Genomic DNA, 27,493 nt, shown 5'->3' on the forward strand with positions numbered 1-27,493 from the left:
ACACGGTTACAGCCCTTGACCAAACTGAAAATGCTCTCTACAAGACTTGGTTCACTCACATACACTAACAAAGGACTTTCGGATGTCTTTCTGAGAACTCACTGTGATATGAAACATACATGGGATATATATACCCATAACAGATTACATGCTCGAAGGATAAGAAAGTCTGGTCGAAGGATCATCTATCGACCAGAAACCTACCGAAGGATCCATACATACCTCGAAGGATGATATATCCTTCGAGGTCCATCTGCATCCATCGAAGGTTGTCTTTCGAGATCTTTCGAGGTCATCGAAGGATATAAACCATCCTTCGATGACATCCTTCGAAGCAATCAACCTTACAAACATAGTGTTGACTGTTTGGCCAAGTCAAACCAGGAGGATGGTTGACTTGGTCAAACTGTATTCAAACACATATACAACACAACAAAAGACGTAAACACGACAGACAAAAGACATCGTTTTATAACATTACAAAATACAGACAAAGTACAGACACAAGGGCACCAACAGTAGGAGGTAATGGTATTGTATTATGGATGGTAGGAGGTAATGGTAGTGTATTATGGATGGTATGATAGATGAAAGGGAAAGTGTATTCAAAGTAGTGTACCAAAACACCTTATTTCATGTTGATACATATAGATGCACATGTGCATTTCTAATATTGGTAATGTAAAAAGTATTGTATTACACATGGTAGTGTAAATGAAAGTGCAGTTGTCTAATAGTTATAATGAATTACGGAATTTGTCAAAGAAATGACAAAAATGCACATGTGTATGTTTGTGTATTATGGATGGAATGATAGATGAAAGAGAAAGTAGTGTACCAAAACACCTTATTTCATGTTGACACATATAGATGCACATGTGCATTTCTAATATTGTTAACGTAAAAAGTAGTGTATTACACGTGGTAGTGTAAATGAAAGTGCAATTGTCTAATATTTGTAATGAATTACGGAATTTGTCAAAGAAATGATACAAGTGCACATGTGCATGGATAACTGTGACTCGAAAACCTTTTTTTTTTTTTGAAAATTTTTTTATCTTTTTATTGTAAACAAAATATAGCGATTTTTACAAAAAAAAAATGGTAAAAAAAATTTGGGTGTTTTTTTAGATTTTTTAGGTATTACTATTTGTGTTCACACTAGTTCTCGCGGTTCTCGTAATAAAGGGTGGTTCTAACGGATCCTTCTCCTATATATATATATATATATATATATATATATATATATATATATATATATATATATATATATGAGGAGGTTCATTTGAGAAGAAAATTAAATTGAGAAGAAAAGGAACAAATGGTACAATTGTAAAATATTAAATATTTTTTCTCTCATCTTATTTATTATTACATTTGACTAATTAATTAGTCATAAAGACTATCATCCTCCACACTATAATTTTTCCTAAACACATCAAAATTTATACTACACGTTTTGAAATGTATCCTACACATATTGAAATTTATCCTACACAGCTTGTAATTCATCCTACACAGCTCATAATTTATCCTACACGTTAAATTAATTTTTTGTTTGAAAAAAATATATATTTTTTGAAAATAAGTTATAAATTTAATGTAGTTAGCTATTAAAAAAGCAGACTAACAATTAATGATCTATCTAAGTTTAGCAATGTACTCGAACATGATCGTCAGGATCAGTTAAACCATTGATAGCGGGGCTAGAGCAATCTTTGGAATGAACTTCGAATGTTATGCAGCTTCAACTAGCCTATAGACGAGGCTGAAGTTTCATTCCGCTTCTTCGTTGTACGCGATGCGCTGCCTTGGCTTGTAAGATTCATGATTCTTCTGCAAGCGGTTGAAGACTGAAGAACCCTCATCATCTTGCCAAGTTGGATCGTTTGGGTCTGTGTTATCCCATTCGTTGTTCATGTTGCACGGCCCAAGCCGGCTATGAACTGGGCCCCTTTGAACGTTTGACGGATGCACATAATAACTGGCTGTCTCCCCATGTGTGTCGCGCGTGTCGTGCACGCTTGGCCTTCTCAGAGGAGGAGGTATGTTGGTTCTTACTTGGATATTCTGTTGCGGGGGTGTCTGGCGCACCCCCTAACTTGGACCCGGAGGTGTAACCAAGGATGGTTCAGCTTGCAGAGTTGCTTGTTGTGCGCTCAAAGACTGATACGCAGCATTTATGGTAGCAATCTGTTTGGCATACCAAGAGGCTAAAGTCTCGCCTTCTTGTAGCCCTAGTAACGCTAAAATGTTCGGGTTTGAAGCTGGGTTTGAAGGACTAGCGACATGACTTCCTGGGGTTCCCGTTGGAGTGATGCTCCCGCGGGGTCCCCCAGTGTTTGTTGCATCGATTTCGCCTATTTCTTCAGCAGGCTGGACTTGGACGTTGGGATTATCCACACCCAATCCTACGTTAGAGTTTGTGCCAAATCCAAAATCAGGGATGATTCCTTGACTAGCCATGATCAAGAGAACCGAAAAGACTCAGAAAAAAGAAGATGAAGGTGATTGCAAAAATCGGTGGGCGCCAATGAAGAAACACGGAACTAATTTTAGAGTTAATTAGTTTAGTTTTATGTTTAAACATGAGGGTTAATCTTCTTATAACTTTCCTGAGCTCCTTGATGGTCTAATCTTCTTGCAAAACAGAACACCGTTAGCTCGTTAAGAGGGGAATATGGGGGTTTCCCTCTTAACCAGACTCTGGCATGAGAATAAGTATCTGCTTTGAGGAAATAAGTGTGTGTTAAGAGTGAGAGTGAAGAGAGCAGAATGAATTAACCTGTGCATGAAGGTCCTCTATTTATAGCCGGAGAGGTGTAAGAAGAGATGGGCTGATGGGCCTTGGGCCGGAAGGCGACAACAGAGAATATCCTTCTTGTCTCACAAGTATCGACCGTTGGTGCCTTCTAGAAGATCTCCGGTGCTGGCGCACCTTGATTAGAGCCACGTGTCCCAGTTGTCGGCCCTGTTGTTCCTCTGCCATCAGCAGGTAAGTGGAGATCATGGGGCAAGTGTCGCCGCCCCCTGATTGGTTCCACGTAGACGTCCTTGTGTACTTATTGTCTCCTGCACGTTAGACGATCGTGGAGCACGATAGAGCACAGCCTGGTGGACACTGATTGGCTCTTTCTTCTACCACTTGTACCTTGTGTACTCTATGAAGTGGCCTTGCGCTCTAATCCCTGCGCGACCCTTGCTAAGCACGTAACCAACCCGCGCAGGGTTATAGGTGTTGAATGCTCTTACTCAGAATGCTAAGTGCTGAAACTGATGTTCTCTCTTTTTTGGACCTCGCGCGAGGTCAATCTTTTTTTATGTAACCCGCGCGAGTCTAAGATTGATCAGCTTGCTGAATAAGGAGTATGGTCCAACGCACGACCTGAAAAAGGTTTGCGCGGCTTTTTGGGACCATACCCCTTCAAGTCCCCCCAATCCAGTGCTGCACCATGCGCGAAGTAAATGGTTGGAGCTCTGAACTTAGAAAAAAGAAAGTGCTAATTGTGAGAAATGCTTGTTTAATCTTGGTAGACGGCGCGCGTGTAATTGTTTGTCAGTTACTACGGCGCGACTACCAGATTTAGCTGATGATGATACTCTGCTTTTGGGTTTAAGTGCATAGATCCATTGGATAATTGTGAACGCTGCGTGGTCTGGGTATCTTCTGCATGAAGTTTGTAATAATTTTGAGCGGGAAAAACCTCGAATTTTGAATTCTGACAGGTTGGTCCGAAATGTCGTTGATGGCGACGTTTGAGTTGACTGCTGACACGGCCGTCATCAAGTTGTCCTTGACGGTTCGGCTTTCCTTCAGGCGAGTGAGGCCCACGCGCGCGTGATAATCGTCACCCCGAGAATCCCGCCTTACGTGGCAGCTCCTGATAGTTTACGCGCGCGGTGAATCCAGCACGTTTACCCATCGCATTAAATGTGATGATATATATAGTCGATGAGGGGAGAGAGGAAACCACAAACTTCTTTTGTCTTTCCTTTTTCTCTCTCAAATCTTCAAAACTTCTTCAAATCTTCAGAGATTTTGCAGCAGATCTTCAAGTTTTTCTTGAACAGATCTTCAAGTTTCCCAGAAGTTTTAAGATATTTTACCTGTTCTTGCTTCCTTTGTATTCATGGCTGAAGAAGTATCTCAACATGAAGAAGGTCCGATCCCCGTCCTTAATTGGGATTAGGGCCTGTTCGAGCAAATTACTCGTGGATTCCGGTTTCCACCAAGTGGGATGCACAATATCCCCGGCAGGGTCAGACTGCCGCCGACGCACCGCCGGGGTATATAACCCTTTTTGAAGACTTCTTTCTTCAAGGCAACTTCCGGTTGTCGGCGACGCAGTTCCTGTCGCATATCCTTCATTATTATGGCTTTCATCTATCCCAGATGAGTCCATCCGGTATGGTGAGGGTGAGATACTTTGAGTTTTTATGCGGATCCCATGATATAGAGCCCACTGTGGAGAGGTTTAGGGTATTCTATAAGCTAATTAGGAACATGGGATTCTACTCCTTTGGCAACCGGGGGTCTGCCAAGAAGATTCTGCTTAACCCTCCGAAGAGTTTCCATGACTGGAAACATAATTTTTTCTTCATTAGAGAGGAGGTTATCCCGATAGTCATGATCTTCCGCGGGTCGGACACGATCGAGAAGGAGGAGCTACCGATTCCAAAGGGAGAAGCTTGGTACTTAAAGCTAACTGCGACGCCAAACCGAATTTTTGGTGAGAACGTTTTAGTTGTGGCGCAGATGAGCGACCAATGGCTAGAAGATAGTAATGAGGTTCCGGTTTTGAAGTTTCAAGATAGAGGTTAGTTATTTCCTTGACTACTTCTTTTTGTAATTCAGTTGTGCCTAACTGTTAACTTTGAATGCAGAGGCACACCTCTATCAAGCTGCTTTCCCCACCTTTGGTGGATCCATGGGGGTGCGCCCGCTGGAACCAGGGGAGCAATATTGGTATGAGTGCATCAAAGGTCATTTTCTGTATTCCTCTGCTGGAGCTTTTGCTAATCCTCCTACGGCAGCCGAAGGTGCACATCTACCTAACCCCAGACCCTTGAGAGCTGTGACGTCTGCTGGGAAAAAGATTCTTTATCTTTCCAGCGAGGAGTCTGTAGGGTCTTCAAATGGGGATCTAAGTTCCTGGTCTAACATCTTTGCAGGTGTGTTGCGCGACCTTGGCATCGACCTGGAGGAGAAGAAGAAGAAGGTTATCACCATTGATCCTGAACCAACCAGCAAGAAGGGCGGTGTCACACCCCGACCGCGTATAACATGCAACCGCGGCGGAAAACGTCGGGGAGTGTTGTGGACAGAATTAAATTGTTTCATAACCATGGCATACAAGTTGTATTTTATTCATAAATAAAGGTGTTACATTGTCTTAGAAAGAGAGTACGGAAATCAAAACATAATTAAGCTAGTTCAAACTTCATTTTTAGGCTCTAAGGCACAGGTCCGCCCTAGAATCATGATCATCGTCCTATGGAATAGCTCCTGAAAACACATGCGAAAGTAGGTACGTCAGCATAAAAATGTCTGTGAGATACATAGTTTTTGTGAAAATGGGATTCATGACTTGAGCTTAAAGAAATGTTTAATAACAGTCAGTCATGAACCTTGTAATTTGTTTTGCTTTGTAAACCATTTGAAAAACGATAACATCAAACGATATGTATAGATAAGCGCAAGGTTAAACGAATAACCAAGTAAAATGAGTTGAATAAGATAAGTTGTTTGTGAAAATAATGTCTTGTGAAGAATATGTTATTTATGTAAAATGTAATGTGTCTAAACTGAAATGACTTAGATAACGCTACGATATGTAATATTATACAAACATTTATGTATAGGAAGTACCAGCGGCGTATCCACCATGTTTGTATCATATTACATACGCCACGTTACTTAAATCATTTACCCAAACCAATCCACCATGTAAATTGTTCATGTGTAAACCAAATGTCAAGTGTTATTGTAAACCATGCCAAATGTTTATGTTCAAATGTAAACCACCAAATGTGTATGCCAATGTCAACGTGTTTATGTTCAATGTAAATCATGTAATGTGAAATCCCAAATTGTATCATGTATGGTAAGCGAAATGTATCAACTTAAACCATATGCACAAAACAATTCATTGAAGTAAAACGTGGTTTAAATCAACGTTATGTTCTGCGGAAAATGCATGCTCTATTGATATTAACATTTATGCGGTATTGTAAACTATGCATACATCCAAGCCTTGAGACTGCGGCGATAAACCCTTAAACTAATTAAAGGTTTATCTAAGTTATGTATATCGAATTCGGTCATTCCTTCTAGTCCTATCAAACCCAGGACTTCAGGAATGGGAGTTGTCAATTCCTATGGTACCACTACCTACTAACGAACGGCGTGATCAATGTTAATGAATGTATTGTCCCATGTTAAACAAACCAAATGTCATAACAAAATGAAGGCATGTGATGTAAACAATTGTACTAAGTATGCTAAGTAAACATACGAAGCAGAAATGTTCATGTAAATCAATGTGCCCATATGCTGAGTAAACATATGCAGCAGAAATGTTCATGTAATTCAATGTGTCCATATGCTGAGTAAACATATGCAGCAGAAATGTTCATGTAAATCAATGTGTCCATATGCTGAGTAAACATATGCAACAGAAATGTTCATGTAAATCAATGTGTCCATATGCTGAGTAAACATATGCAACACAAATGTAATGTAAATCAATGTGTCCATATGCTGAGTAAACATATGCAACAGAAATGTAATGTAAATCAAATGTACTTTGTACGCACACAATGGGCATACATAGCATGAAATGTAATGTAATCGTGTACTATAATGTACTAACAACATAGCAGGCATATGATGTGAAAACATGGAAAGCATGAAAGTAACAGATAGGCACATGTGTTTCACCCCAAAACAGTTTGGAAAACAGTAAAAGATAGGGTTCTATGTACTCACCTGAGATTGCTTTGAGTTCCTTGTACAATAACCAGATAATGCTAAAGATCACGGAATATCAACGACACCTAATAGGTAGCTTATGTTAATATACCGGACCAAATCGGAAGGATCGGATAGTACGCGGGTTCGAAAACCAAACGAGTCTGGAGACTCGTGTAATATGGTTTAACAAAGCCTACATACTAAAATGAAACTTAACCTAAGTGCTTACGGTCCATCACGACCCGTTGAGGTAGCTTATGCCACCCTAACGCGTCGTTCGCGTAGAACGCGTATGGAACGCCTAACATTGCGACCACAAGGTATAACCTCGGAAGGTTATTGCTATGGTCACCTAATATGCTTGGTCGGATCCTAAAGATCAACCAAATGGGTCGGGTTCGAAAGTATAAGCGATGGTCTAGATCGCTTACCTTACGACCCTATATAAGCACTATACTAAACGTGACGAGCTAAGCATGTTAGAACATGCTTAACTAAGTTTAGAAAACAGGTTTGGCATCAAAACAAACGGCTTTGATGCTCACGAGCAGTTTGGTTACAAAATACGCAAGAATGCGCATTTTGGCCGAAACTACGACTCGTCACTGAGCCTAGATAACGGGGTAATCAGTAGGTATGGTCACTTCGGACCATAACCATCGTGATCACGCTCACGTTATGAAGTTCCATGAACTTCGCATCGACCATAAGCTGGTCAATGCAGAAAGTCAACAAAACGTTGACTTTCGGACTCGAAAAGCAAATAAAAGAGCGAAAGAAGACTTACGGAGGGTCCCCGAGTGCTAATCTAGATCAAATAGCTCAGGTATGAAACAATGGTTTCAACTTAGAGCTTCAAGATCAGATTGTTGTGATTTTTACACAAAGGGGGGGGGGGGGTATTTATAGGAAAAGTGGAACCGTTAGGATCGTTTTATCGAATATCGTGCCTTGATCTCGTGCGTACATGTGTCCAGTGGTTAAATTCACTGAACTTGGCCCTTGGCCCTTCATTGGGTGAAAAGGCATCGCCTCTTGATCGAACGAAAGGCCAGATTTTGCATTAAATGCAAAATCTTTCTGTCAGACATCCTCACGCGGCCCGCGTGAAAGGGAGGGCAGATCTTACACGGGTCGCCTGGCCCCGTCTGATCTGCACCACTTGCAGAATTTACATATTTGGCCCCTGTTGCGTTTTTAGGCTATTTCCAACCCTTTTAAGACCTGTAAAGCCATCTTTAAGGCCCCAAAATGATGCCTAAACATTGTGGACATGAAACATGCCCAAAAATGTTCCGGATGTTGGCTCGTTTGGCCGTACGATCGCGATGTTCGCTTAATTACGACGGAATGTGCATAAGCGCGAAAGACGATCCAAATGACGCGACGAATGGATTTTTCTCATGCCAAACACTAAGGCATAATATAAGGATGCTTACATAAATTTTTGGATGTCCGGATGTATTCAGAACGTAAGTTATGCGCGAAAGTGCAAACTTATGCACTTTTTGACACTTTTAGTCCCTGAATGATCCAAAAGTTTATTTTAGCATACCAAACCCCTCAAAGCCTATTTCTAAGCTATGTAAAGGATATTTATGGTATGTTTAACTTATGGACATGTTCCGGAATGTTCGTTACAGTTCAAATTGGCATACTTTCACAGTTTGTCAAGTTTAGTCCCTGTAAGCGAATTAACTTGTTTTTGCCATGCCAAAGCCTTCAAAACTTATTTCTAAGTTATGTAAAGGTTATTTAAGGTATGTTGAGTATATGTTGATGTTCCGGAGCATTTGTCGCATTAAACTAAGTACGTTTACGCACCAGTTTGCGTATAATTCTCTAGAAAGCGATGTAGAGTTTGAATTTGAACAAAAGTCAAAACATGAAAAATGAAAAAGACAACCAAACAAACATTGGGATCAAATAACATTATTTTATTGATAATTGAACTGTTCACAATGATTACAAGCACAAATGTTACAGTCTCCCCTACTTGTGGAAATTTCGTCCCGAAATTTATTTAGAGGAAACTGATTGAAAAAGATGCGGATATTTTGCCTTCATTTGATCCTCACGTTCCCAAGTAAACTCGGGTCCACGCTTAGATTCCCAACGAACCTTGACCAAAGGAATGCGCTTGCGTTTAAGCCACTTGACTTCACGTTCCATGATTTCTACCGGTTTCTCAACAAACTTCAGTGTTTTATCTACACGAATTTCGTCAAGCGGTATGTGGAGGTTTTAATCAGCTAAACACCTCTTGAGATTGGACACGTGAAAGGTTGGATGAACGTTTCCAAGTTCAGGAGGTAACTCAAGTCTGTAGGCTACCTTGCCGATTCTTTCGACGATCTTAAATGGTCCAACGTATCTAGGTGCAAGTTTTCCTTTCTTTCCGAATCTGATCACAGCTTTCCAAGGTGAGACCTTAAGTAATACATGATCACCGACTTGAAAATCCAAGGGCTTGCGTTTTAAGTCCGCGTAGTTCTTCTGACGGCTTCTAGCTGTCTGAAGGTTATCACGAACTTTCTTTACCTTATCTGTTGTCTCTAAAATGAGGGCAGGTCCAGTAAGCTGAGCCTCGCCAATCTCATTCCAGCAGACTGGTGAACGACATTTTCGACCATAGAGAGCCTCGAAAGGAGCCATGTTGATGCTGGAGTGATAACTGTTGTTGTAGGAGAATTCGATCAATGGAAGATGTGAATCCCAACTACCACCAAAGTCGATCACACAAGCTCTAAGCATATCCTCCAGTGTCTGGATTGTTCTTTCAGATTGACCATCCGTTTGCGGATGATAAGCTGTGCTCAGATTAAGTTGAGACCCCATAGCAGATTGCATGGTTCTCCAAAAATGAGAAGTGAAACGAGCATCTCTGTCAGAAATGATGCTCAAAGGAACACCATGTCTAGCTACAATTTCATCCACGTAGATTTGAGCAAGTTTGTCAGCCGAAAAATCCTCACGGATTGGCAAGAAATGCGCTGATTTGGTAAGACGATCAACGATTACCCAGATGGCATCGTGACCTTTCTTTGTGCGCGGGAGTTTGGTAATGAGATCCATAGTAATGTTTTCCCATTTCCAAACTGGGATCTCTGGTTGCTCCAATAATCCGGAAGGACGCTGATGTTCAGCCTTAACCTTAAGGCAAGTAAGGCATTTTGATACATATAAGGCAATGTGTTTCTTCATACCAGGCCACCAATACTGTATACGAAGATCCTTATACATCTTATCTGAGCCAGGATGAATAGAATAACGAGACTTATGGGCTTCATCCATAAGCAAGGTACGAAGATTATCTTGGCTCGGGACCCACAAACGGTCCATGAAGTAATATGATCCATTGTCCTTCAGTTCAAGAGCAGGTGTTATGTGATAAGGAAATTCCTTATCCATTAAACCTTGTGAAACACAAGCTTGTTGAGCCTGAGAAATACGGGCTTGGATATCGGTTTGAATAACAGATTGGACACGTACACAATGAAGCTTAGTACGTTCCTTGCGACTCAATGCATCGGCTACGACATTCGCCTTACCAGAATGGTCGCGAATCTCGCAGTCGTAGTCGTTTAGAAGTTCAACCCAACGTCGTTGTCTCATGTTGAGCTCTTTTTGATTGAAGATATGCTGAAGACTTTTGTGGTCTGTGAAAACCACACATTTTGTACCGTACAAATAGTGTCTCCAGATTTTGAGAGCGAAGACAACTGCACCCAACTCAAGATCATGAGTGGTGTAGTTCTTCACATGTATCTCCAACTGCCTTGATGCGTATGCTATGACTTTGTTTCTTTGCATCAGGACGCAGCCAAGACCCAATTTAGATGCGTCGCAATAACCTACGAAATCATCGTTGCCCTCAGGCAATGTTAGGACAGGCGCGTCGCAAAGCTTTTGTTTCAAAGTCAGAAACGCTTCCTCTTGTTTGACTCCCCAATCAAATGGCTTGTTCTTCTGAGTTAGAGCAGTCAGAGGAACTGCAATCTTTGAGAAGTTCTCAATGAAGCGGCGGTAATAACCCGCTAGACCAAGAAAAGAACGAACTTCAGTAGGAGTAGTAGGCGTATCCCAATCCTTAATGGCACTGATCTTGGAGGGATCTACGTGAATACCTTGTTCGTTGACAATATGCCCCAAATTGAACCTCCTTAAGCCAGAATTCACACTTGGAGAATTTGGCGAAAAGTTGCTCTTTCTTTAGGAGTTCCAACGTAAGACGAAGATGTTGCTCATGATCAGCTCGCGTCTTAGAATATATTAAGATGTCATCAATAAAAACGATGATGAACTTATCTAAATAAGGCTTGCAGACCCTATTCATTAAGTCCATGAAAACAGCAGGAGCATTAGTCAAACCGAATGGCATGACTGTGAACTCATAATGTCCATAACGAGTACGGAACACTGTCTTGGGAATGTCTTCTTCATGTACACGAAGCTGATGATATCCAGATCGTAGATCAATCTTTGAAAAGTAAGATGCGCCTTGTAATTGATCGAAGAGATCATCAATGCGAGGTAGGGGATATCGATTTTTGATGGTAAGCTTGTTAAGCTCACGATAATCGATACACATCCTAAAAGATCCATCCTTCTTCTTTACAAAGAGAACGGGAGCACCCCAAGGTGAAAAGCTAGGACGGATAAAACCTTTGTCGGAGAGTTCCTGCAGCTGTTTAGACAACTCTTGCATCTCGGACGGTGCAAGACGATATGGAGCTCTGGCAACGGGATTTGCACCAGGTACGAGATCAATACGGAACTCGACTTGGCGTGCTGGAGGTAGACCAGGTAAGTCTTCAGGGAATACTTCGGAATAATCCCGAACGACAGGAATATCTGAAATAAACTTACCCTTGCCTTTATCTGCTGTAACATGTGCTAAGAAAGCCACATAGTGCTTTCGCAGATACTTACGTGCTTTAAAACAGGACATGAGTTTGAGACCACCGGCAGGCTTCTCACCACGAACCTGTAGGATCTCGCCTGTAGACAGCGGCACACGAACAATCTTCTCAGAACAAACTATCTCTGCGCAATGCTTGGACAACCAATCCATTCCCACTATAACGTCGAAGCTTCCAAGTTGCATTGGCGTGAGGTCAATAGGAAAAATATGGTCGTTAAGATTCAACTGGAAGTTGCGTAGAACAGAATTAAGAACAATGGGTTCACCACTGGCAACCTCTACTGTCAAAGGTTTACCTAGTTTTGTTCTAGACACGCGAAGCATTGTCTCAAAAGACAATGACACAAAGCTCTTGTCGGCACCCGAATCAAAAAGAACAGATGCTGGCTGATTATTAATAAAGAACGTACCGTTCACCACCTCGTTGTCTGCTTGTGCTTCTTGTGCATTCATGTTAAGGACTCGACCTCGAGCCGGTGCCGGATTCTGGTTTGCATTCTGGTTCTGGTTGACTAGTCTTGGACACCAATTTCTGTAGTGGGTCAGATCCCCACAATTATAACATGCACCTGGTGAGTAGTTTGGTCGTGCAGCCTGACCCTGTTGTTGAGCAACCTGTTGAGCAGGGTTCTGGACTGCGTGATTCTGAGCAAACCGACAAACATCGGCAAGATGACCCGATTTCCCACAGTTAATACAGAAACGGCACTGATATTGTGGCTGGTGGTGACTGTTGCATTGATTGCACAAAGGTGCACTTCCTGAGTAGGGTTTCTTTGCTGGAGGCTGGTTGGGAGCTGCCTGGTTAGCTTGGGCAGTCACAGCAAAATTTTGGGAAGCCTTACGCTTCCTTGACCCCCTTGAGGAACCAGAGTCCTTTCCCTTCTTGTTCTGGCCTTTCTTACTATCCTCCTTGTCAGCCGACTGCTTCTTGCCCTTGTCACCCTTCCTGTGTAGTTTATTCTTTCGGATCTGCGACTCAGTCAACGTCGCCGATAACTCGATTGCCTGACGGAGTGTGGTAGGGTTGCTACCAGTAAGGATGTCTTGTACTGAGTCAGGTAGGCTGTCGATGTACCTTTCGATGGCCTTATCGAGTGGGGTAACCATAGTTGGGCAAAGAAGACTCAACTCCTCAAACCTATCTGTATAAGCCCTGTGCTCACCACTATCTTGCTTCAAAACATCAAATTCTTTCTCCAACGCTCGCTGTTCATGACGAGGACAAAACTCCTTCATCATAAGGGCTCTCAGTTCAGCCCATGACTGAGCTAGAGCAACTTCTGCACCTTGATCTCTCATAACCCCATTCCACCATGTTAGAGCCCTCTTCTGAAACACGCTTGAAGAAAACTCGACCTTGCGATTATCCGGACACTGCACGTGGCGAAAAGTGTTCTCGATGCTCTCGAACCACTGAAGAAGCCCAGTTGCTCCCTCAGAACCACTAAACTTGAGTGGCTTAGCCGAGTTAAAATCCTTGTATTTGCATGTACCATTGTTGTTGTTGTTGGCCTGGTTCCATTGAGCAAAGAGATTCGGAAATTGAGCAGCCATCTGCTGCGCAATAATCTCCGCCAGCTCGGCAGTAGCTATCTGGTTGTCGCGTCGAGGAGGCATTCTAGAAGAGAAAAACATGAAATGAAACGAGTGAGATGATTGGGTGTAGAGAACGAGATGAAACAGAATCAATAAAAGCAAAGATGGTGGTTATGCATCGCAATGCAAACAAGCGATATGAAATGTCTAGTCAAAGTAAATGGGTCAGGATTAGTGTATCGCGAAGACATGCTCGCCTATAAGTGAACACTCACCCCAAGAGTTCCCAGGTAAGAGTGACTGGTCCGATTATGTGGATTTGTATGAACACTCTAGCCTTAGATAGAAAACCCAGGGTACAGGCATTCACTCTTCCAGTTCGCACGTGTTCACACTATTAACCCAAAACTTTGACGGGATTTTTGAAATCCAAAGAGGTTCAAAACCATATAACAGAGGGTTCAAAACCTTATAATAGAGGGTTCAAAACCTAGTAATCAATCATCCTAGAACAGATGATTAATTTTCAAAGCGGATTCGGAACCGAAGTTCCCGTTGTGGTTATCACCTAAGGATAGGTGATGTGCATGTTTTAAACTCTAAACACAAGATAACTTGTGTTAGGGTCCTAAAGTTATAGTCTAGGTCAAAGCATTACTAATAACCTAATTCCCTATAACCATTGGCTCTGATACCAACTCTTCTGTCACACCCCGACCGCGTATAACATGCAACCGTGGCGGAAAACGTCGGGGAGTGTTGTGGACAGAATTAAATTGTTTCATAACCATGGCATACAAGTTGTATTTTATTTATAAATAAAGGTGTTACATTGTCTTAGAAAGAGAGTACGGAAATCAAAACATAATTAAGCTAGTTCAAACTTCATTTTTAGGCTCTAAGGCACAGGTCCGCCCTAGAATCATGATCATCGTCCTATGGAATAGCTCCTGAAAACACATGCGAAAGTAGGTACGTCAGCATAAAAATGCCTGTGAGATACATAGTTTTTGTGAAAATGGGATTCATGACTTGAGCTTAAAGAAATGTTTAATAACAGTCAGTCATGAACCTTGTAATTTGTTTTGCTTTGTAAACCATTTGAAAAACGATAACATCAAACGATATGTATAGATAAGCGCAAGGTTAAACGAATAACCAAGTAAAATGAGTTGAATAAGATAAGTTGTTTGTGAAAATAATGTCTTGTGAAGAATATGTTATTTATGTAAAATGTAATGTGTCTAAACTGAAATGACTTAGATAACGCTACGATATGTAATATTATACAAACATTTATGTATAGGAAGTACCAGCGGCGTATCCACCATGTTTGTATCATATTACATACGCCACGTTACTTAAATCATTTACCCAAACCAATCCACCATGTAAATTGTTCATGTGTAAACCAAATGTCAAGTGTTATTGTAAACCATGCCAAATGTTTATGTTCAAATGTAAACCACCAAATGTGTATGCCAATGTCAACGTGTTTATGTTCAATGTAAATCATGTAATGTGAAATCCCAAATTGTATCATGTATGGTAAGCGAAATGTATCAACTTAAACCATATGCACAAAACAATTCATTGAAGTAAAACGTGGTTTAAATCAACGTTATGTTCTGCGGAAAATGCATGCTCTATTGATATTAACATTTATGCGGTATTGTAAACTATGAATACATCCAAGCCTTGAGACTGCGGCGATAAACCCTTAAACAAATTAAAGGTTTATCTAAGTTATGTATATCGAATTCGGTCATTCCTTCCAGTCCTATCAAACCCAGGACTTCAGGAATGGGAGTTGTCAATTCCTATGGTACCACTACCTACTAACGAACGGCGTGATCAATGTTAATGAATGTATTGTCCCATGTTAAACAAACCAAATGTCATAACAAAATGAAGGCATGTGATGTAAACAATTGTACTAAGTATGCTAAGTAAACATACGAAGCAGAAATGTTCATGTAAATCAATGTGCCCATATGCTGAGTAAACATATGCAGCAGAAATGTTCATGTAATTCAATGTGTCCATATGCTGAGTAAACATATGCAACAGAAATGTTCATGTAAATCAATGTGTCCATATGCTGAGTAAACATATGCAACAGAAATGTAATGTAAATCAATGTGTCCATATGCTGAGTAAACATATGCAACAGAAATGTAATGTAAATCAAATGTACTATGTACGCACACAATGGGCATACATAGCATGAAATGTAATGTAATTGTGTACTATAATGTACTAACAACATAGCAGGCATATGATGTGAAAACATGGAAAGCATGAAAGTAACAGATAGGCACATGTGTTTCACCCCAAAACAGTTTGGAAAACAGTAAAAGATGGGGTTCTATGTACTCACCTGAGATTGCTTTGAGTTCCTTGTACAATAACCAGATAATGCTAAAGATCACGGAATATCAACGACACCTAATAGGTAGCTTATGTTAATATACCGGACCAAATCGGAAGGATCGGACAGTACGCGGGTTCGAAAACCAAACGAGTCTGGAGACTCGTGTAATATGGTTTAACAAAGCCTACATACTAAAATGAAACTTAACCTAAGTGCTTACGGTCCATCACGGCCCGTTGAGGTAGCTTATGCCACCCTAACGCGTCGTTCGCGTAGAACGCGTATGGAACGCCTAACATTGCGACCACAAGGTATAACCTTGGAAGGTTATAGCTATGGTCACCTAATATGCTTGGTCGGATCCTAAAGATCAACCAAATGGGTCGGGTTCGAAAGTATAAGCGATGGTTTAGATCGCTTACCTTACGACCCTATATAAGCACTATACTAAACGTGACGAGCTAAGCATGTTAGAACATGCTTAACTAAGTTTAGAAAACAGGTTTGGCATCAAAACAAACGGCTTTGATGCTCACGAGCAGTTTGGTTACAAAATACGCAAGAATGCGCATTTTGGCCGAAACTACGACTCGTCACTGAGCCTAGATAACGGGGTAATCAGTAGGTATGGTCACTTCGGACCATAACCATCGTGATCACGATCACGTTATGAAGTTCCATGAACTTCGCATCGACCATAAGCTAGTCAATGCAGAAAGTCAACAAAACGTTGACTTTCGGACTCGAAAAGCAAATAAAAGAGCGAAAGAAGACTTACGGAGGGTCCCCGAGTGCTAATCTAGATCAAATAGCTCAGTTATGAAACAATGGTTTCAACTTAGAGCTTCAAGATCAGATTGTTGTGATTTTTACACAAAGGGGGGGGGGTATTTATAGGAAAAGTGGAACCGTTAGGATCGTTTTATCGAATATCGTGCCTTGATCTCGTGCGTACATGTGTCCAGTGGTTAAATTCACTGAACTTGGCCCTTGGCCCTTCATTGGGTGAAAAGGCATCGCCTCTTGATCGAACGAAAGGCCAGATTTTGCATTAAATGCAAAATCTTTCTGTCAGACATCCTCACGCGGCCCGCGTGAAAGGGAGGGCAGATCTTACATGGGTCGCCTGGCCCCGTCTGATCTGCACCACTTGCAGAATTTACATATTTGGCCCCTGTTGCGTTTTTAGGCTATTTCCAGCCCTTTTAAGACCTGTAAAGCCATCTTTAAGGCCCCAAAATGATGCCTAAACATTGTGGACATGAAACATGCCCAAAAATGTTCCGGATGTTGGCTCGTTTGGCCGTACGATCGCGATGTTCGCTTAATTACGACGGAATGTGCATAAGCGCGAAAGACGATCCAAATGACGCGACGAATGGATTTTTCTCATGCCAAACACTAAGGCGTAATATAAGGATGCTTACATAAATTTTTGGATGTCCGGATGTATTCAGAACGTAAGTTATGCGCGAAAGTGCAAACTTATGCACTTTTTGACACTTTTAGTCCCTGAATGATCCAAAAGTTTATTTTAGCATACCAAACCCCTCAAAGCCTATTTCTAAGCTATGTAAAGGATATTTATGGTATGTTTAACTTATGGACATGTTCCGGAATGTTCGTTACAGTTCAAATTGGCATACTTTCGCAGTTTGTCAAGTTTAGTCCCTGTAAGCGAATTAACTTGTTTTTGCCATGCCAAAGCCTTCAAAACTTATTTCTAAGTTATGTAAAGGTTATTTAAGGTATGTTGAGTATATGTTGATGTTCCAGAGCATTTGTCGCATTAAACTAAGTACGTTTACGCACCAAAGCGATGTAGAGTTTGAATTTGAACAAAAGTCAAAACATGAAAACTGAAAAAGACAACCAAACAAACATTGGGATCAAATAACATTATTTTATTGATAATTGAACTGTTCACAATGATTACAAGCACAAATGTTACAGGCGGGAGTAGCCGCGCGACCACTGGTGCCTCTGAGAAAGGTACTCTTCGATTCCGGCAGAGTAACTTAGAAGATTATGTAATTGCAAGTGACTCACTTGAAGGCTTGTCTCGTATAGGCGAGAAGAAATCCAGCGCTGCTGCTTCAAGGAGTTCGGGGAGCGCGGGGTGGAGGAACCCTGATGCTAGTGCTACTCCCTCCTCTATCGCTCTGGATGAGGAGGAGGAAGAGGAAGAACAAGAAGAAGAGGAACCCGCTCTCAAGCTAGTGAGCCGGAAGAGGGTCAGAGAGGAAGTTGCTGCTGAGCCTAAGATAGAGCAAAAGGCTGAGGGGGTCCCTGTAATAGGGAAGCAAAGCAGGTTGCGCACCCTGTATAAATTCTCTCTAGGTTAGTATGGCATTTCAATACTTGTTTTCTTTTGGTCAACTTTCTTAACACTTGATTTCTTCAGAGGCCCAGAAGAAGACCCCTGAGAAAATGAAGGGTATTGAGTTGAAGGATCCCAAGGAACCGACAGTGAAGAAAACGAAGTTTACCATCAAGCATCCCCAGAAAACCGTGGGGACGATTGAGAAGATAATTGAGAAGGAGGCAGACAAAGAGAAGGAAAAGGAGAAGAAGAAGGCTGCTGAGAAGCCTGTCGGTGATAAATCAAAGGAGACCCAAACCGCTGCTACTACCGCGCAAGAAAAAGAGCAGGGTCCGGAGGTCGTTCATATTACGGGGATTGACCAGCCCTTGCATGAAAAAGAGAAAGAAGCTACTCGGGGGAAGGGACCCGAGGTTGTTAAACCTACCAAGCCTGCGCAGGTTGATGCCCCCACCCAAACTGCGCAAGTGACTTCTGCTGCTGGGGGATCAGTTGCTGCTACTCATAAAGAAACTACCACCGCTGCGGGTGGTGCGAGCGGTGTTAATGTGCGTTCAAGCGCCTTTGCAGATGGGCAGGCTGGAGCCAGGAGCCAGAGCATGATGCCACATCCTCCGATAGGTCCTAAGGATACTCTTGGGGATATTTATTACAAGACCTATACCGAGGAAGCACGTGGCGATGCTCCCCATCATCCTCCATGGAGCTTAAAGCAAAAAGACACATTCCTGGAGTGTGCTCCTTGTCGCAATTGGTATTTAAATTCCTTCCCTCCTGGTGAAGTGAACCGATAGAGGGCGCGAACCCATGATGGGTTATATCATGCGTATGTGGTTGGAGAAGCCAACACCCGGGTTGCGAACCACCAAATTGTGCGCGAATGGCATACAATGGTTAAAGAGCGGGGTGATTGGGAAAAGTACTGTGATCGCCTGGTGAGGCAGGTTAAGGATTTTGAGAAAGCGAAGGCTGCACTTACTGAAGAGAAGGCCGCCTTTGAAGCGGAGAAGAAGTCTGAGGAATGGGGGCGCGAGGGCCTGAGGAGCAAGCTTCGTGCCGCTGAGGAGCTCTTGTCTAAAGAGCGAGCTGATTGGAAGGAAGTGTGTAAGAAGGACAATCAGCGCATGTATGCAGCTCGCGCCAAGATTACCGACCTTGAAGCTCAAAATGCTACATTAACAAAGAAGGTTGAAGATATTGAAGCTGACAAAGAGCGCTTTGAGGTTCAACAATCTTTAACCCTTTCTTCTTTGTTGCCTTTACTTGTCAAAAATATTACTAAGTTATTATCTCATCCCTCGCAGGCTGAGTTAAAGGCGCAGGTGGCCAGCAAGGACAAGGATTTGCATGCCAAGGATGTGGAGATTGCTAAGTTAAAACGCAGATTGCGCGAGCAAACTGACAAAAGTGAATCCTTGGAGATTGATTTGGAGGCTGAAAGAGTAAAGGCTACTACTGCTGAGGAGGCCAAACAGAGAGCCAAAGAGGCGCGAGATATCAACACTTCTGCCCTCAACGTAGCATAGAACAATTACTCGAAGCCCAAGGCATCGTTGACGCGCTTGTCTCGGAAGCTGAGTGGATGCGCAGTAGAGGGGTAGCTCTGGTAAGGTTCCCCTCTCTTAACTTAGGCATTATATTTGTTTTCTTTATCTCATCCGTTTCCTTCTGTGCAGATGGCTAACTCTATTCTAAATGCCTCTGAGCTGGATGCGGCAATTGCCGCCCTCATAGATGCCTCACGAGGGGCTAGGCATCATGGAGGTTATCTACAATGTGCTCACAATGTTGAAGAGGTCTTTGGGCAGGAGTTTGATGTCAGCCATTGCTCAGTGACAGATCAGGCTGATGCTGCCTTAGCACACGCTGAAGAAGTTTATGATCATCTGTCGTTGGCTGTGATGGACTTGGTCACTGAAGCGCTGAAGCACGACGACTGGTGTCAGCGGCTAAAGACTATCCTAGACCCTCCACAGACTATGGAGTTATCTGATGAAGAAGAACCAGACGGTGGTGGTGGCGATGATGATGGCGATGGCGTTGATGGTTAGTAATAGATGATAGTGTTGATAGGCGTTGTGCCTTGTATTTTTTGCTTTGGACTTACGTAATCGTTGCGCGGGTGCGCTTTTTTGAATCGAACTGATGATGCACTATTGCTTTTTAATGTAACTACTGCGCGGTCGCGCTTTCTTGAATATAGGACTTATGTTTGCTTTTTATTTGCCAAGTTACAATTATTGCATTGTTGTTAGAAACTTTGGTTAAGTTAGCGCGAATAAATGTAAGTGTGGCTCTTGTGTGAGTGTAACTGCCCGGTCTCGCGCTATGCTCGCGGAGGACCTTGGAGGCATAACTCAAGAGCTCGTAATTTACTGAAGTGTTTTCGTGCTAATCAAAAGTTTAACATGCATTTGTAACGTAGAAATCATGATGATAAAAAACATAAGGCATAACCAATGCTTCATAAATTAGCTAGGAAACAGGCGCTAGGCCAATCGTACATCATCGAAATAAAATAAAGGGCGTAAAGCCGGCATAAGTAATAAAAAGGGCGCGTGGCCAACATAACTGGATAACGGTGCATGGCCGAGAGTAGTCACATGTAACACTTGCGCAATTGTTGCGCGTTCCATGTGCGCAGGATGATGTATCCATCCAGTGTGCGCAGCTTGTATGCCCCTTTTCCTAGCACCTCATGTATTAAGTATGGGTCTTCCCACTTGGGTGCTAGCTTCCCGGGGCGTCCAGCATTGGATGCTTCATTGTCTCTGAAGACATACTCTCCTGGAGTGAAGGTACAAATGTGCACTCTTGCATTGTAGTACCTCTCCAGCTGTGTCTTGTACTTGGCCTCTTTGATTCGCGCTATTTCACGCCTCTCTTCGAGTAGGTCCAAGTCTAGACGGCGCTCCGCCTCATTATCGATTTTGTTGACCGCTGTCAAGCGCGGTGAGGGGAGGCTAATTTCAGCTGGGATAACCGCCTCCGAGCCATAGACCAGGCTAAAGGGGGTTTCGCTAGTGCTTGTTTTCGGCATGGTTCGATGAGCCCACAGGATGCTCGGGAGCTCATCTACCCAGCCTCTTCTCTTAGTGCCTAGGCGGGCCTTTATCCCTTCAACGATACTTTTGTTAACACTTTCTACTTGGCCATTGCCCTAAGGGTGTGCAACAGAAGAGAAAGTGTGTTCGATATTCATCTCTTTCATCCATTCTTGAAGGTCTTCAGAAGCAAAATTGGTGCCATTATCTGTTACAATCTTGAGTGGGAGACCAAACCTGCAAATGATGTGCTCCCATATGAACTTGCGCACCATCATTGCAGTAGTTGAAGCGAGTGCTTTTGCCTTCACCCACTTGGTGAAATAATCAACGGCAACAATTATAAACTTCACAGCTCCAGGAGCTTCAGGGAAAGGTCCCACCATATCGATCCCCCACTGCTGGAAAGGCCAGGCAGTGGACACAGGGATGAGATTATTTTTTGGGCGTAGGGTTTTTGGGGTGTGCCTTTGACAGGAGTCGCATTTGCGCAATTCCTTTAGGGCGTCAACATGCATCTCTGGCCAATAGTAACCAGCGTTCATTATCTTCGCGACAACCATGCGCGGGCACACATGAATGTCGTAGATGCCTTCATGAATCTCCCTGATCAGGTAACTTGCATCTTGGGGGTCCACACAGCGCAAAAGTGGCCCCAAGAAGGATCTTAGGTACAAGATTCCACCATTCATCTCATAGAACAATGCCTTATTCAGTATCTTCCTAGCTTCTGCTTTGTTTTCAGGGAGAATTCCTTCTTGAAGATATTGACTGATAGGAGTCATCCATGATGGCGGCCCTATCTCGATTACATTCACTTGTCGCAGCAAAACATATGGGTTTCTTAAGACTTCGATCCTGACATCTTTGGCGAGGTGTTGGAAGGCTGTTGAAGCGAGCTTGCTTAGCGCGTCCGCTGGCTTGTTCTCAGATCGATTAATATGAACAACTTTATATGATTTGAACTGCTGAAGCAACTCCTTCGCTTGCTCTAAGTACAAAGCCATAACTTCGCCCTTCACATCATATAACCCATTGATTTGACTTGCGTTCAGCAGAGAATCGACGTGTGCTTGTAAGTTTTGAGCTCCCATTTTGATGGCCAAGCGCAGGCCTGCCAAGAATGTTTCATATTCAGCCTCGTTGTTGGTATTCTTGAAATCCAACTTGATGGCGTATGTAAACTCATGTTTCTTAGGGCTAACAAGGCGCAACCCAGCTCCTGCGCCATCTTCGTTTGAGGCCCTATTAGTGTATAGCAGCCATACTCCATCGGAGGTATCTTTGATGGGAGTGTCAACAACTTCACAATCTTTGATCTTGTCTTCTAGGACCTCTATGATGAAGTCCGCTAATACTTGACCCTTAATGGCTGGGCGCGGCCTGTACAGAATGTTGTGGCCCCCCAACTCAATTGCCCACTTTGCTAAGCGACCTGACATTTTTGGCTTTTGCAGAATTGTGCCGATATGGAAGTTAGTGAGTACTATGATTACATGCCCTGTAAAATATCTGCGCAGCCTCCTGGAGGCGTGTAGCAGCGCAAGCACTAACTTTTCCATGGTTTAATATCTTGTTTCTGGATCTGTAAGCACCCTACTGACATAGTAAATCGGAGTCTGAACTCCGTCTCTCTCCTCCAACAATACCGACCCAACTGCCTTGTCCGAAGAAGAGAAGTATAGAATGAGTGGCTCTTTTTCAAACGGCACGGTTAGGGTAGGGAGCTTGATCAAACACTCTTTCATTTGCTGGAAGGCAGTTTCTACTTCTGGCGTCCACTTGAATTCTAGCTTTTTCACGCAGTTGCGCCAAGTACTGATAAAAGGGTACGATTTTGCAGCATGGTTTGATAGAAAACGATTAAGCGCGGCTAGGCGGCCGACCAATCTTTGCATCTCTTTGATCGTGCGCGGTGACGGCATCCGCTCTATTGCTTGAACTTTTTCGGGGTTAATCTTGAATCCGCAGTTTGTAACTACGAAGCCCAAGAACTTGCCTTCCTCCATACCAAAAGAACATTTTGCTGGGTTCAGCTTCATGTTCACACTTCTCAGAGAGTTGAATGTCTTCTCTATGTCCTTTAACATTTGGTCCTCCTCGGGACTCTTGATCACAAGATCATCAATGTAAACCTCGATGTGCTTCCCGATATCTTCAGCAAATATCGTATCCATCAATCGCTGGTAGGTTGCGCCAGCATTCTTGAGCCCGAAGGGCATCATTGTGTAACAGAAAATTCCGATGTCAGTGCAGAACGCTGTCTTATCTTCGTTTTCCAGGGCCATCTGAACTTGATGATACCCTTTGTAGCAATCCAAAAAACATTTCCACCTATATGGCGCGAGAGAGTCTATCTTCTTGTCGATCTCAGGCAGTGAGTAACAATCCTTGGGACATGCCTTATTGAGATCAGTGTAATCAACACACATGCGCCATCCTCCATTAGACTTCTCGACCATAACAGGGTTCGCTACCCAACTTTGATAGTGCACCTCCCTCAGAATCCCTGCTTTTAGCAGCTCACAAACTTGCTCATTCATAGGTTTAGTTTTATCCGCCCCTAGGCTACGCCTTCTCTGCACTTTTGGCTTGACGGAGGGATAAGTGTTCAGATAATGTTCAGTAACGTCGCGCGGGACACCGGTCATGTCAGCCGGAGTCCAGGCGAAGATGTCCATGTTCCTGAATAGTAACTGCTTGAGGTGCGTTATGATATTTGGTGAGATTGCATGGCCTATCGTCACCGTTTGTTCTGGGTATTTACGGTTCAAGACCCATTTTTGTGGCTCGGTTGTGAAATTTTTGGCGCTTTGACTGCGCGCGCATCCTCAACTGCCATCACTTCTTTCTTTGCATAGATAATCGCCACCCCCGTCTCGGTTGGGAAACCAATGGCTGAGTGGGGTGTGGAGGTTACCATGTTCAATTCTCCTTGGGTTTCTCTCCCAATCAAAACATCATGCCTTGATTTGACTGGCATTACCATGAAGTTGACATTTGTAGTTCTTGAATGTTTACCGTCAGATAGCGTGACGGGGAAACTAATCTCGCCTAGTGGGAAGACCATCTCATTGCAAAATCCTGAAAGAGGATAGTCGACAGGCTCAAGGCACGCTTTATCTTCATCATCAAACTGATTGAAACATTGTTCATAAATGATATCAGCCGTACTCCCGGGATCGATGAAGATGTATTCTGTTTCATAGTGACCTATGATGCCTGTAATGACAACGGGGCACGTGGCGCGTGGTCCCCCGTGCACTACCGGGAAGATGACTTGTTGTTCTTGCCATGCTGGTTCGAATGGGCGCTTGCCCTTGTCTCTCGCGTTGTATCTTGGTCCATTGACCATGTGCGTCTCTAAGCGTCTAACCTTCTTCTGGTTTCCATCATCATTCCTCTGAATCTGGCGCGTCTCCTTGCGCACGTTCTTGACCAAATGGCTTAACTTTCCGCTCTTCAGCGCTTTTTCGATTTCTTGCCTTAGACTGATACAGTCATCCGTCAGATGACCTGTATCTTTGTGAAAATCGCAGTACAGGTTTGGGTCTTTGCCCTTCTTGTTCTTCATAGGCTTTGGTTCCTTGAAGTCATGGTTCTCCGTCATGAGCAACTCTTTCGGTGTCTTGATGAGCGGAGTCCAGTGCTTTTCTCGATTCTCGTTCCTGATTGCCTTTCGATAACCAATGCTGATCGATTGTGTCTCGCGCGTCCTCTCTAAATCGAGGCCTTTCATCATAACCGCTGGACTGGTTTGCTTTCCATCCAGGATTTCTGTTTTTGTTTCGCCTGTTTTTATCGCGCGAGCTTCCCTTGGAAAAACGATCTTCAGTGTAAGAGTTCTTGGTACCAGCCAATGACTCTTCGGTTTGCGCTACAATCTTCGCGGCTTCCATGAGTTTGTCCTATTCCTTGGGCATACCGTCTTTGCCTGTGATAGTCCTGATGAGGCTATCACATCGAATGGCTTTCTTGAAGTGCGCGCGCATCAACTGTTCATTTACACCACCAATCTCCAAACACTCCTTATTCAAGCGAGTGATGAAATCTTCTAGCCCTTCGTTGTCTCTGCGCCAGATGTCTGTTACCTCAGCTGTGTCGCGCTGCTAACGTCTTTGCTGGCTGAAATGATTTACAAATTGGGTTTTGAAGTCAACCCATGACGTGATCTTTCCAGGCGGAAGGCTGTCGAACCAGGCGCGAGCAGCCCCCATGAAGGTCTGGATAAACAGATGGCACCACATTGGCATGTTCCATTCTCCCATAACGCCAACGCTTGTAAATACTAGAACATGTTCGTCAGGATCAGTTAAACCATTGAACTTTCCCAGTGTTGGAGGTAATTTTTCTTTTAATAGCGGGGTTAGAGCAATCATTGGAATGAACTTCGAATGTTCTGCAGCTTCAGCTGGCCTATAGGCGAGGCTGAAGTCTCATTCCGCTTCTTCGCTGTACGCGATGCGCTGCCTTGGCTTGTAAGATTCATGATTCTTCTGCAAGCAGTTGAAGAGTGAAGACCCCTCATCATCTTGCCAAGTTGGATCGTTTGGGTCTGTGTCATCCCATTCGTTGTTCATGTTGCGCGGCCCGAGCCGGCTATGAACTGGGCCCCTTTGAACGTTTGACGGATGGTCAGAATAACTGCCTATCTCCCCATGTGTGTCGCGCGTGTCGTGCACGCTTGGCCTTCTCAGAGGAGGAGGTCTGTTGGTTCTTCCTTGGATATTCTGCTGCGGGGGTGTCTGGCGCGCCCCCTGACTTGGACCCGGAGGTGTAACCAAGGATGGTTCAGCTTGCAGAATTGCTTGTTGTGCGCTCAAAGACTGATACGCAGCATTTATGGAAGCAATCTGTTTGGCGTACCAAGAGGCTAAAGTCTCACCTTCTGGTAGCCCTAGTAATGCCGAAATGTTCGGGTTTGGAGCTGGGTTTGAAGGACCAGCGAAATGACTTCCAGGGGTTCCCGTTGGAGTGATGCGAGTGATGCTCCCGCGGGGTCCCCTAGTGTTTGTTGTATCGATTTCGCCTATTTCTTCAGCAGGTTGGACTTGGACGTTGGGATTATCCTCACCCAATCCTACGTTAGAGTTTGTGCCAAAACCGAAATCAGTGATGATTCCTTGACCAGCCATGATTAAGAGAACCGAAAAAACTCAGAAAAAAGAAGATGAAGGTGATTGCAAAATCGGTGGGTGCCAATGAAGAAACACGGAACTAATTTTAGAGTTAGTTATTTTAGTTTTATGTTTCAAACATGAGGGTTAGTCTTCTTATAACTTTCCTGAGCTCCTTGATGGTATGATCTTCCTGCAAAACAAAACACCGTTAGCTCGTTAAGAGGGGAATATGGGGGTTTCCCTCTTAACCAGTCTCCGGCGTGAGAATAAGTATCTGCTTTGAGGAAATAAGTGTGTGTTAAGAGTGAGAGTGAAGAGAGCATAATGAATTAACCTGTGCATGAAGGTCCTCTATTTATAGCCGGAGAGGTGTAAGAAGAGATAGGCTGATGGGCCTTGGGCCGGAAGGCGACAACAGAGAATATCCTTCTTGTCTCACACGTATCGACCGTGAGTGCCTTCTAGACGATCTCCGGTGCTGGCGCACCTTAATTGGAGCCACGTGTCCCTGTTGTCGACCCTGTTGTCCCTCTGCCATCACCAGGTAAGTGGAGATCATGGGGCAGGTGTCGCCGCCCCCTGATTTGTGCCATGTAGACATCCTTGTGTACTTATTGTCTCCTGCACGTTAGACGATCGTGGAGCACGATAGAGCACAGCCTGGTGGACGCTGATTGGCTCTTTCTTCTGCCACTTGTACCTTGTGTACTCTCTGAAGTGGCCTTGCGCTCTAATCCCTACGCGACCCTTGCTGAGCACGTAACCAGCCCGTGCAGGTGCTGAAACTGATGTTCTCTCTTGTTTGGACCTCGCGCAAGGGTCCTAAGACTATATATATAGTCCTAGAATCCTGTAGAAAGGATATTTTTCATGAGAAGTGTAAAAAGACATAAGAATTGACATGTAGGCATCATGGTTTGGACTTGGGTATAATGTTTTGGGTTGTTTTGGTAAGAAAAACACCAAACATAACAATTTAAGACACAATACAATGAATTCTAGGCTTAAAACTTAAAACACCATTCTAAGAACGTTAAGTAGTGTGTTTTATTTGTGTTTTAAATTTCACGCCTATAATATGTTGCATTGTGTTTAAATTTGTTATGTTTGGTGTTTTTCTTGCCAAAACAACCCCCAAAACATCATATCTAAGTCCAAAACATGATTCCTTCATGTCAATTGCTATGCCTTCTCAC

The 27,493-nt window shown here is 43.3% G+C and overlaps 2 protein-coding genes across 2 annotated transcripts; both read right to left on the minus strand.

Moving 5' to 3' along the window:
• Positions 1-21,293: 21,293 nt before the first annotated feature.
• Positions 21,294-22,619, minus strand: LOC110888413 (protein NYNRIN-like). The gene has a single exon (XM_022135939.1). It carries the CDS (start codon positions 22,617-22,619, stop codon positions 21,294-21,296), a length of 1,326 nt encoding a protein of 441 aa, XP_021991631.1.
• A 1,328-nt stretch (positions 22,620-23,947) lies between these two features.
• On the minus strand, positions 23,948-24,919 carry LOC110888414. Its single transcript, XM_022135940.1, has one exon. The coding sequence runs from the start codon at positions 24,917-24,919 to the stop codon at positions 23,948-23,950; it is 972 nt and encodes a 323-aa protein (XP_021991632.1).
• Positions 24,920-27,493: the final 2,574 nt, after the last annotated feature.

This window comes from Helianthus annuus, chromosome 11 (genome assembly GCF_002127325.2).
Source record: "Helianthus annuus cultivar XRQ/B chromosome 11, HanXRQr2.0-SUNRISE, whole genome shotgun sequence".
Lineage (NCBI taxonomy): Eukaryota > Viridiplantae > Streptophyta > Magnoliopsida > Asterales > Asteraceae > Helianthus > Helianthus annuus.